This window comes from Lissotriton helveticus, chromosome 12, assembly GCF_964261635.1.
Source record: "Lissotriton helveticus chromosome 12, aLisHel1.1, whole genome shotgun sequence".
Lineage (NCBI taxonomy): Eukaryota > Metazoa > Chordata > Amphibia > Caudata > Salamandridae > Lissotriton > Lissotriton helveticus.
The window spans coordinates 377,542,144-377,555,006 of record NC_136073.1 but is presented as its reverse complement, the minus strand read 5'-3'; the positions used below and the strand labels follow the sequence as shown (position 1 = coordinate 377,555,006).

General features: G+C 43.9%; 1 protein-coding gene across 2 annotated transcripts in view; it reads right to left on the bottom strand.

Moving 5' to 3' along the window:
* GPATCH1 (G-patch domain containing 1) overlaps positions 1–12,863 on the bottom strand; it is a 282,152-nt gene that overhangs the window by 198,594 nt on the left and 70,695 nt on the right. For both annotated transcript variants that reach the window (XM_078668539.1, XM_078668540.1), the window contains exons 6-7: positions 12,673–12,731; positions 12,347–12,589 (exon numbers count right to left, since the gene is read on the bottom strand). In XM_078668539.1, the coding sequence (XP_078524665.1) occupies positions 12,347–12,589; positions 12,673–12,731 (302 nt within the window). The remainder of the gene's footprint in view (positions 1–12,346; positions 12,590–12,672; positions 12,732–12,863) is intronic.

Genomic DNA, 12,863 nt, shown 5'->3' with positions numbered 1-12,863 from the left:
GTCTGACCACATCTGGCGGTTGTAACGACCCAGTAAGGCCAGTGAATTTGCTGCTTTAATGGAGGCTGCTGCACTGGATGAAAACTTTTTCCCTATGAGGTCCAAACTCCTTCCTTCCTTATCTGGCGGTGTTGAAATTGGCATAGCTGGGTTCTTGGATCTTTGCTGCATGTCTGGAGGAGCACGGTCTTCTTCTCAATGCGCGGAAGAACCGCAGGTATAGAGGCAGGCGTCTTCATTATTTTTATCCCTTCATTCCAAATATAGTCAATGGTAGGGATCGCTCTAGTCACCTTCCTGTATTCCTCCTTGAAATCATGCAAGAAGCAATCTATATGTTCAATTGTGACTGGTAACTAAAATCTTGTTGCAGCACGCTGCATTAGGTTGTGAAAACCGCTGATGTCCTCTGGCGGAGAGTCTGACGGTTGAGGAATAGGTGAAGGCATGGGAATGACAATCGTCCCACGGATCCACATTGCCAGCATTGTCGGTTAATTCCCCTTCTTCGACACCTTCTTCGTCTGAAGAAGAAGTATCATGGTGCGTTTGAGGAACTGCTCCAGGTTGTGATGGAGAACTAGGAACATCCGTTTGCGGCACAGAGACTGGTACTTCATTAGGTACAGGATGCAAAACAGGAGCGGTTGACACTGGAGGAAATCTTTGCCGGTAATCAGCCAGCATGGCTTGAAGATCTTGGATGAGTGTAGGAGGCAGATGACTTGTCTCTCCTGGGTCCGGAACCCTTCTGGGAGGTCTTTGATATGGTGTAGAGAGGTGCTCCTGGTAGTATTTCTCCTGGTAGTCCTCTTCCTCATCGTCCTTCTGACACTTTATTTGAAGCTCAGAGGGTTGGCGAGCAATGTCGAATGGCCCCTCATCATCTTCCTCCTCAAAGTCCTCATCCTCAACATAAGTTTCCAGGATATGAGATGGAAGCAGAAGAGATATATTACTATAATCCTATCTATGGTAAGTCTTCAATTGGAAATGAGTGTAGGAGATCGCCGTGATTTGCGATACTGGAGGAATCGCCATTGACAAAGTCCTCGTCGACGGGCTCTTAGTCGTCAATGGGATAATCTTTATTGAAGCAGTCTTCGTCGACGGTGTTGTCAATGACGGAGCCGTCGACGGTGTTGTCGTCAACGGGCTCTTTGTCGATGGTGTCGTCGTCGATGGGCTCTTCGTCAACGGTGTCGTCGTCAACGGGCTCTTCGTCAACGGTGTTGTCGTCAATGGGCTCTTCGTCGACGGTGTCTTCACCTTCATCGTCGATGGAACGGTGTCGTCATCGACGGGCTCTTCGTCGACGGTGTCGACGGGCTCTTTGTCGACGGTGTCGTCGTCCAGAGGCTCTTCGTCAACGGTGTCGTCGTCAACGGGCTCTTCATCGACAGTGTCTTTACCTTCGATGGAGCGGTCGTCGACGGAGACTTAGAGAAGGAATCCTTCGCCACCATAGACTTTTAAGAAGTGGAGATCTTAGAAGATACAATAGGCACAGATATGGAAGTAGTGGAGACCGTAGCAGTAGACATCGGGCCGCAGAAGTCACAGAAACCGTATGTGAGGAAACCAGAGAGAGGGTCCTAATCTGGGTTTTACTCACGGTTCTGGTGGTTGAAGGCCTACTGGAAACCTCCGGAGATGAAGACAGCTTTGACCCAGAGGAGATTTTTGGAGACGTCTGTGACTTCATGGGAAGACTTATGATGTTTCCTTCCCTCGCTGGAGGAGCAGTCATGAGATCTAGCTCTCTTGCTAGATGTAGAGGCCTTGTCATCCTCCTCGGCCAAAGAAGATTTCAACCATAAATAAGCCTTGCTTCCCTGTCCCTAATAGTTTTAGCAGGGAAAGTCCGGCAGATTCTACAATCCTTAACAGCATGTTTAGGATGTAGGAAGTAAATGCAATCCTTGCGCTGGTCGTCCACGTGGACCCTCTTCTTCTCACAGGTCCTACAAGCTCTAAAAAGAGCTTTCTTGTCAGACATATTGAAGAAAAAGTGAAGACACACAGTAGGCACTCAGGGAGACTCCCTTCCACACGACGTAAGGTGAAAATCTGAGAACTGCTTCTGCTGGGAAGGTTCTAGAGGGTGCTGATAGCTGATTGGTTGGAACTATTTTTTAGTTCTTTTCATATAATGATGGAGATAGGCTACTACGTTTTAGGTCTATGGGCTTTTTCTTTTAGCCTACTACTGTGTTTTCTAAGGCACTGCTTTTGTATTTTTACCGTGGGACTCCCGTCTCGGCGACGGGGAATGATTCAGGCATGTGAATCTATGAAAGATACCCCAATACTGGATAAATAATAACAATTGAACACTGTAGCGGTTAAGAACTGATTTACTGACAAGATCTAGATAATGGATGCCGCTCAGGATGACTACGCTAAGTGTCTTATGACTATTATGTTAGTCCCCGAGTTGTTCTGAGTAATGTGTCGACTGGGGAGTGTTGGTCGGGCGGTGGAGGTTTCAACCCCCAATAAATTCTACTTTCAGTCTACAGTTTAAGGGCGACAGGCACTCTGCATAGTTGAATCATGGGCAGTTCGAGGCCCAGAGTGCAGGGGAGCAGGGAGGGGGGTAGTTGGGTTGGGGTTGAATTGTTTTGTAGTTTATTAGATAGCGCGACACTGAGTGAGACAAATATCGAGAGGGGATCGGTTTGGCATGAGTATATCAACTGGTATGCAATGGAGATAATATTTTAAGCTGCTATCTTGGAATGTCAACGGGTTGGGGGACAAATTGAAATGTAATATTGTATTGCATTATATTAAGAGACAATCTCCTGACGTTGTGTTGCTCCAGGAAACGCACCTCATTGGCAACACATGTAAGGCTCTGAGCAGATGGGGATACCGATTGAGTGTCCACTCAGGCTTTACTACCGGCTCTAGGGGGTGGGCATTATGACTAGGAATTCCTTCCCAATATCAATCAACCGCACCTGGATAGATGTGATGGGCAGGTATGCAGCCATATCAGGTCAATGGGAGAGTATGCCGCTCACACTTGTAACTGTGTATGTCCCTCCAGGATTACAGGGGCAAATGTTCAGAGATTTAGGTAATTTACTGCTATCCCGCCTGGTAGTTGGTGGCGATTTCAACTCTGTAGTATCCGGGTCACTGGACCGGTCCACTCCCTGTAACATAAGCCCCTCACAAAGATGGCTTCTAGACTTTATAGGCGCAATGGGACTGGCCGATGCATGGAGAGGGTACCATCCTGAAAGCCTCCAACATACCTTTCACTCAGGGGCACATAATAGTTTGTCCCCGTATAATTACCTTCTTACTCCAGCAGCTCTAGTAAGCGATATTCAAGAAATCCAGCACCTAGTCTGAGGCATATCAGATCATTCACCAATATGGGCTAAGGTGGCCCTGGGCTAGAAACAGGTGGGCAGGATAGAACCGATTAACCTGTGGTATCTTAGAAATCCAGTCATCAAAGAGAAACTGTTAGCAGCCATCAGGCATTATTTTCTTGAGAACGAAGAATCTGTAGCCTCAACCCAAGCACTTTGGGAAGCTTTTAAAGCAGTAATTATGGGGCAAGACCAAGACTCAGCAGGGATACGGCAGGTAGATTTATGAACTAGGGGCCAAGGCTTGGAAGTTGTTGACCTGTTTGGATAAGAAAGAACTAGCGACCCGCCTGGTACCTGAACTAACCACGGAATCGGGACTAAAAATAGAAGACCCACAGGAAATAGCAAATGAATTTGCCCATTATTATCGATCTATTTACCAGACAACCACCTCCTTTCAAAAAGCAGACTCTGCAGCTCTGTTCTCAAACATAACGCACCCAATTTTAGAGACTGAAGATAGGGAGCTACTAGATAGTGCCCTCACCAACGTTGAAGTGGCCCAGGCTAAAAGAAGCCTCCAATTGGGAAAAGCCATGGGCCCTTAATGGGTTGCCAATCGAACTTTCCAAACTAAAACCAGATAAAATCACACCACACCTACGGGACATGTTTGAAGACTTGGGTGTGTTCCCCTTAGACCAAAGGGTGGCCACATTGGTTATCATACACAAAACAGGTAAACCCAGAAATAAATGTTCTTCATATAGGCCCCTCTCGCTACTGAATGTCAAACCTAAAGTTCTGGCCAAACTACTTGCAGATCGTTTGGTAAAGGTGATCAATAAACTGGTACACCCGGACCAGTCGGGCTTTATGCCTCACAGAAACACAACACTTAATCTAAGGAGGTTGCACGGAGTGTTATGGCGTCAGGGATTTATAAGAGAGGAGGCAGCCGTGGTGCCATTGGATGCCACAATGACCTTCGATACCATTGAATGGCCATACCTCTTTGTAGTATTGAGTAATATGGGATGGGCGCCCAACTTTATTAAATGGGTACGTCTGCTATACACAGAACCCCTGGCGCAGGTAGTAATCAATAATAAAAAATCGACGATCTTTGCACTTGAGCGTGGAACAAGGCAAGGATGCCCACTGTCCCCTTTGCTCTTCGCGTTATCCCTGGAACCCCGGGCAGCGTGGATCCATAAGGACCCCATTATTCGGGGCCTGAAGTGGGCAGATAATTGGGAGGACCATGTCTCCCTTTACGTAGATGATATTCTGTTATATCTGGCATCCCCCAAAGCATCACTTCACAGAGTTCTCAACATATTCACGAATTTCGGAAAATATTCTGGATACAATATCAATTGATAAAATCCCTATTATATGTCCTTCACGGACAGCCTCCATCCCTACGTAGGGACTGCACCATACAGGAAGCAAAAGACGGATTTCAATACCTGGGGATTTACATAACAGCAGACCCTAATACTAGTTACGAGCATAATCTGCTCCCACCATTACAGCGATTGAAGCGCGATGTGGCGAACTGGAAAGCACTCCCTCTATCATTGTTGGGTAGAGCGACATTATTAAAAATTATGTCTCTGCCGCGCTTCCTCTATGCCCTCCAAAACTTTCCAAACCCAGTTTCGACAAAATATTTTAAAGAATTAAAAAGTGCACAGAGAGAACTGCTTTTGGAGGAACTTCCCCGTTATCCTTCTCAAAACTAGTGAGGCGTTGGTATAATGGAGGAATTGGGCTCCCCGACATTAAAAAATATTATTGGGCGACTCACTTGGCTGCAATTGATCACTGCACATATCGACATTGGGAGGACCCGGGCTATAGAATGGACAAATGGCTACTACTAGGTGGTAACTGTAAGATGGCTCTTTACTCTAAACCTACCAAATTTTCAGGGAAGTCTTTGGAGTATGCATGGACACTGATGCCAAGAGAAGTCTACTAAACATTTAGGAACCTACAGATCTAAATAGTAAGGATAAAATGTGGGCGACACTGGGCTTAATGGTAGCTAAAAAAAATGTGGGCAGATTATGGGGTGCTAGTGCAGCTCCCACAGTGGCAGATTGGAAGACAGACATGGACTGGTGTAGGATGTGAGAGAAAACTGTTTATATTGCAAGAGGCTACCACAAAAATGGACGCAGGTGTGGGGTAAATGGAATGAATATCGGGGTAATATTTGTGTCCCACACACTAGCCCCTCTCCTTCAGATCCACATACACCATTAAAGAATGTAACAAAAGATTGTTACGTTTTGGAATGTGTCACGGATCTCTGTAAAATTGGAATTTGTCAAATCAAATTTAATCACACTCAATAGCAAATGTAAATGTCACATCACAGTTGTTAATAAAAATAGGTTTATAGAAAAATATATATATACAGTGTAAAGAGTCCAGGGGTTCCCTTATGAGTGGACAGGGTTTGCTATTAAATCCCAAAGTGCTCTGTTAGGGTGTAGTGCGGTCGAGCAATCTCAGGCTTAACACAGAGGAGTGCAAGACATTTGCAAATACACACAATGATTAATAAATGACAACATGATTCAAGAAGGAGATCCACATCAATTTATGAAAATAGAAAATATCTTAAAATATGTTTAGGCATCAGAGAAAAATCGTTCAGTTAAGTATTTTCAGTTCAAAAAGTGGACAGAGTGCAATTTTTGAGTTCTGCAAAGTTATCCTATGGAAGGAAGAACAAGTTCTGTAAACAGTTACAGTACATCGACTTACAGGACTAATCTCCAGGAGTTAAGGTGACTGATGGTCAAGGTCCAAGGCAGCACCAACACTACACCACCAGCAGCACGTAGGTGGCGAGGTGCAGGGTGCCAAAATCAGAGTCGGGATCCCAATGGGTTTCTATGGAGATCGGTCACTGTGAAAAGAGGCTGCAGACTCTGAATGGGAGACCAGTCGGGGGGAACCAACAAGCGGGGTTTAAGACGTGCGACACTCAGTGCTGTAGGGATACCTGGGGTCCTCTACTCCATAGCCCGGGGGCACCGGATGCAGAGGTGTCCTTAAGTTTCCAATTTTCTTACAAGGAGCAGTCGCGGTCGAGGGAGGCCTCTGTGCAGAGGCTGCAGGCAATGTCAGGGAGTCCACGAGGGGTGAATACACGCTGAAATCGAGCTCTGGAGGGCAGTGGAACCTTGCTGACACCAGTGGCCCACTTCAACTCAGGCCGGCAACAGGTGCAGTGGTGACTTCGAGTGTCAGATTTTTGCTGTTCCAGATGCCTCAGAGTCTTTTTTTTTTGGGAGTTTCTTCTGAACAGGTCAGCTGCTCACGGGAGGTCTTGGTCTTTATTGAAGGCAGGCAGTCCCCCCACGTTCTGAAGGCACACGGCTGCAGGACAAGTGGACTTTGGTGCAGATTAAATGGAGAACGGCAGACAGGTTAGCTGGGCTGGAGTCAGTTCAGGTGCTCTCTTCTGCTTTTGCAGCTCTTCGAGTCCTTCTTTGTAGGCCATCGGGATCTACCTCTCTGGTACCAGGGACTACCCTAAATACAAAATCTAGGAGCGTTAGGGGAGTGTAGAGTGGGCTGACCATTAGGAGTCACTACGCCCCCTATATGACCACTTCCTGTGGAAAGTGAGCATAACCCTGTCCCAGAATTCCTAAGAAGGCCATCACAAAGATAGTTACTTCTGAAAAATCATATACACCTCACAGTAGCCCACCATAGAGGTGGTACTAACCTGGAGGTGGCACGCCTACCTGGCTAGCTAATTTTTCCGCCTGTCAAGGTGCCAAGGGGGGCCTTGACAAAGGTGTCAGCTTTCTCTCTTGTGAGGTGCAGCCAGATTCGCATTTTGAAGGCAGCAGCCCTTTGAGGCTTGTTGCTCAAGGAAGGCTAAATAGCCAGTCAAACTGGGGGTGTTACACCCTCTTCCCAGACATGCTTCTGTTCTGGGTCTCCTGGAGGCCAGAACAGCATCTTGGGTGGCAGGCTGGCAGAAACCAGTCAGCAACTATAACAGAGGCTGTTAGGTTTTCAGGGGGGCACTTCTAAAGTGCCCTCTGGGTGCATGTATTGGTAAATCCAACACTGGCATCAAAGTGGGTTTGCCAATACGAGATGTTAGATGCTAAACATCTCTATTTTCAGTGAAGCCATCAAGTAGCTGGGGAACTCATTTTCACCAGTGTCAATCACATGTTCTAAAATAGCTTCCCTGGTCACTTGTACTGCCAGAAATGGAACTGACCAGCACAGGGGCATATCTGCTCTTGCAGGTATGCCCTCATTTGTACTAACCACCCTGCCTTAGGGCTGGCAGGTCTGATGTAGGGGTGACTTACAAGTATCACATGCAGTGGTAGGAGACATGGCACACAGGGATGTGTGACAAGGTCGTGTTTTCACTTTGGCAGTATTGCATGGGCTTGGTGAGGGGTCCCTTTGGGTGGCACAACTCATGCTGCAGCCCTTAGGGGCCCTTTTTAGTTCCCCATGTCCTATGTACCAGGGTACCATTTACTAGGGGATTTAAGGAGGGTGCTAAAGGTTTTGCAAATTTGGGAAACAATTGTACAGTTTTGTGAAAGAGCTCTGGCACTTGGGACCTGGTTAGCAGGAACCCAGTGCACTTTCAGTCGAAATTACATAATTTACTAGGCAAAAAGTATGGGGGGGGCATGTCATGAGCATATAGCACCTATAACCTAAATCAAATAAATAGAGGGGGTCCTGTTAAAAAGCAGAATACTACACCATTGTCAAACATCTTCCCCTAGTAAGAGTGAGATGGTGATGTGAGTACAGGATCCCCGTCTGGTGAACCTCACCTGGGGAAAGTCCATGTGGCTTGAATACCTCGATGACCTATGAGCCATAACTCAAAATATAGAATAATGGCATAGCAGGAAAGCGCCATGTAGGAATTCAAAACAAAAGTGCAATAAAAGTCAAGTCGACTATAACAGCATTCACAGAAAGAATAAGCTCCTTTGGAGAGTCACTCTATCTTATAGGGCGTGCCATTACATCCATCCTGCGGCTTAAACAGCAAGTGCAACTTCTGGACAATACAAACAGGGCATCCAAGTTAAGGATCCTGGAGTCCCACTCATTTTTATTTTTTACACACAGCAGTTTTAGGAGAAGACAATGTGGAATTCATATGAATTTCTGTTGTTTACTTCTTCTATTACCCAATGAACTCTATTTGATTTGAAAAACAGCCTATTGCATAAAAAGGGATGCGCTTTAATTTGTTTTGGTCAATGGAGGAAACACAAACAAAGACTAGAAGCTTCAAGCCAATCTGGGTTCTCCAGATCAATATTTCATAAACTGAACAGTGCATATATTAAAAGATGTGTTTCCACCCTGCCCTAGGAGAATCAGCCCATACGGAATCCAGGTAACGCTCTACCAAGTATACATATAGAATAAATAATCAGTGGGGGCTAATACACACTCCTAACTGCACATATGGATGGAAAGGCTATACTACACTTGGCATGCATGCCATACCTTACAGATGTGGACAGACTACAGTGCATCTTCATTCTGAAGCATGAACCATAAGTTGAGTGTATTGACAGGTCAGTGGCTAAAATTAGGCCAATAGTGGATGGGTGGATTGCACCACCTTTCACTTTCTATCGTATGGACAAAGTAAATCAAGGTTTAGTCACTGTTCTGTGGTTTCCAACCTTATCAAAAAATCATGCAGCATTTATGAGGAGTATCCGTAGGAGCCTGACCACCAGCTTGGCTGTTGAATCAATTAATGTAAACGATCTGTTAAAAGTTGGATAAAGCTTCTTTACTATTTTAAAGAGAGAGGGACTATGAGCAATTAGCATACCTCAGATTATATGAAACTTACAACTGTAAAGAATCACACCTGCAAATTCGACAGATGTGAGAATATATAAATTGGTACACTATAGGTTTGTAGCACGGAAGTGATTTAGGCTGTGTAAAGTTCAGCTAATGAAAAACATTGCTTTTACAACTTCTGTCCTTGATGTTTCAAATATGCTAAATGGTACAGAATAGCACTGTCTAAAATAATCTACATAAGCGTTCAGTGAGATAATCAATTCTGCACCCCTGCCCACTGTTTATTGTGGGAGATATGTAAACTGTCTGGCAAACCAATTTTCTTCAAGTTGAATCAACTTTGTGTTAAAATAGCCCAGTGAACCACTTCCATAGTGAGAAGTTAGCCAAACATTTAACTTTTAGACCCTTTAAGCATTTATGTTACAAGTTTCTCATCGAAAATTTTAATTTCACGCCCTTTACTGAAAGTATACATCTCTGTTTGTAAGTCAGTTGGCAAGCCTGTTTAGACTATCATTCAATTTAACACTCAAGTAAGAGAGAGTTTTAACTTTATTCACGGAGCTGTTGGCATATATTAAATTTGCTTTCTAAACTGCATGGCTAAAATTGATCTTAATATAGAAGTGTTTACTTTCAGGTCATGTTGGGCCACAAACCGAATAGGTGCAGCTCAATATCAATAATGCATCATCTACAAACACTAAAAGAGGGTACCCTCTGACCTACCCTTGAAGAATTGGCACGTACACAAAATACGGATTTTTTCTTTGATTACACATAATGGGTTCTGGAGCAATATGCACCTCTAAGTGCTCCTGTGGATGAAACGACTTTAGTACCCTGCCCATTCAGGCACCAGTTTAAGGATAGTTCAGGGCTGGAGTGCATCTCACCTATACTTTTATTTACTGGTCCTCTACCTCCATTTCCCAGAACCTGCTTCATAACTTCAGTTTAAAGACTGAAGTCAGGTCCATCAAGGCAAGGTGAACTGCACTCTTAGTAACTAAATTGTACACAGCAATATGCAAACAAAAAGTAAAGTCTCTGTTCTGCAGTCTTAAGCCCGTCCCTAAAACCATACTGAGCGCAACAAATCTTGTCCCCTTCAGACACAATCTGTGACTGCATCAGTAGCAACTTGACGAACATCTTGGCAGTTCAATCTAGCTATAAAATATTATTTGTAGCATGCTAAGCACGCCCAGCACCCATTTTGAAGATCATGGCTCCGAGTGGTTGCTTCAGTGTGCTGGCAAATGCCATAACATACGTAACGGTAAACTGAAACTGCAAGAAAATGCACCCACAAATTGAACAGATGTTTGAACATATCAACTAGTACTAAATCATTTCACAGGAGAGAACTAGCTTAAGACTATTAACCAACCGTTAGTTATAAAGATACATCAGAATTGCAGTTTCTATCAACTCTCCCTGAAATGGCATTTATGGTAGCAGGTTCAGAATCGTTTTCTAAACTTATCTAAGTAGTGCCCGAGGTAAGCAACTATACACCCTTCCCCACTGAGAGAACCTGTTGTCTGAGCTATTGAAAAAAACTGATAAAGGAAGGCAGCATCTGGATCAAAAGAAGCTAGCTCTAATCCTTCCGAGGCTGTGGACTGAAATTACTCCTTCCTCAGACTGAAGGTGCACGTATATGTTGTTTAAATCTGTGAAGTGCTATGTGAGGAAAGCACAAAGACAATGCAAAAGATCCATAGCTCTAGAACTTAACACTGAATTTGTAGGTATCATGAAGAGTTATTGGAAATCTATACCGCGGGATAAAACTATTATTCGCCTTGGAAAGGCTGCAGTAAATGGACATCATAAATGGGCTCAAATTGCTGGAGCAGCTCAGCACACTGAGCTAGAGGTGCACAGACAATGACAGAGGGTGTTCAAAGGGGACTATTAAAGAACTTGGGTCTCTAGGCATCATTTGACATCCTCAACCACTTCTTGATGGGGGATCATAAGTGTGGAAGTGGTGGACGTGCCCAGAACAGCTAAAGATGGGTTCCTTCGTCCCTCATATCTTCATCCACCCACTTTGTTAACTGCTGCAGTCATCTAACCTGTGAGTTTATATTTACAGTGAAGACACGCTGCTTATTAAGAAACTCCCAAAATACTTTATTATTAACTTATCCTACTTTCATGCCATTTCCAATGACATTCAATGGATTCAACTTATTTGCTCTGCTTAAAGAATAAAACAAACGAGATTTTACTGCACCGAAATTACACAAGAGTGGAAACGTACTCTTTCCGTATGATTGAACAACTTTTGATACTTGAGAAAAAAAGCTTTGAATCTTATCATGTCCGTTGCTTCCCCGGTTTCTAGACGATCAGGTTTAGACCACATACAGATCTTACTTCTCCTACGTGAAGCTCATCCAAACACTCCAGCTATTTATCACTCTGAAGCATATGGCTATTACAAGCTGTGCTGTTGGTGTGGCCAAGCATGCCTAGTGTTATGCCCTGCATGTCAAGCATTGGTATCTTTGCACACATCAGCTGTAGAAGGAACAAAGAAAAGCACAGCCTGCATTAAGACTAACTTACTTAGGACAATAAAGATGAGTCTTGTGCTTCGCCACTTTCATTTCTTATTACTTTTTAGAGCTGACCCTAGGTTCCCAAATCTAGTACATGAAATCGTTCATCCATTTGAAAAATAAAATCTCTTAATCACACCCTGCAGGAGACGTGTGCTTGCAAAACAACACTTGATGGTGGCCTCAAAAGTGAACTAGGTCATAGTGGAAGACTTTTTTCTACCAAAGAGAAAAATGGAATATCCTTGCACATTGCCTGTGTAGGGTGAATAACGACTTGAAGTATACATGACACATTAAGAATATGCTGTGTTAGGGTTGGGCCCTTTCCTTTGTGTTTCTATTAGTGTTTGTGGTTTGCCCTTCTCTAGCCCAACAGTATTTTACAAATGCGCCTGGAATGAAATGGAAAGCAAAATTTATGTGCCATACAGTTATTAAAAACATAAATATGTCACATAAGTATGACCACAAAGTATTTAATGAAAAAAGTAATCATAACTTTAACAGTTAGCCATAATTTTCTTAGATTACACTGAATAAGGATATGCTGAGTGGTTTCTGAATGCCACAGACATTGCTCACCTGTCCTGTGATGCCTAGCTTCCTCCCTTTACTCTGTCTTACATCCCCAATCAGAGATCTTGTCTTTTCTGACCCATCAGTAAATACATTCAGGCTCTCTTGAGATGTTCCGAAGAACGCCTTGAGAGGATCGAGCCCCTTGTATCCCAGACCCTGAACATTGTCCTTCAGAGTGAAATCTATGGGTATGGTATCCTTTGGCGCAAACGTCACATTCTCAGGCTGGTATTCATCATCTTCATCCTTTTAATAGAAGATTGAGAGAAATCAATGGCATTGTCATCAGTGCACAAGAATATACTTAAAAAACAAGAAAGAAAATGTACCTCTGATCGATCCGAACCGGTAGGAGGCAAAGAACAGCCATACATTTTCATTTCTGGGTCTGCCATGAAAAAGATTGTCATCATTCACATGCAGTTAACAACAACCAGGAGGAATATGTGCCTACCTCGTAACAAAGTATTTAAGAAATATATAACTAAATCCAGAGAATGGTCTTCCAAAGCATAAGGAA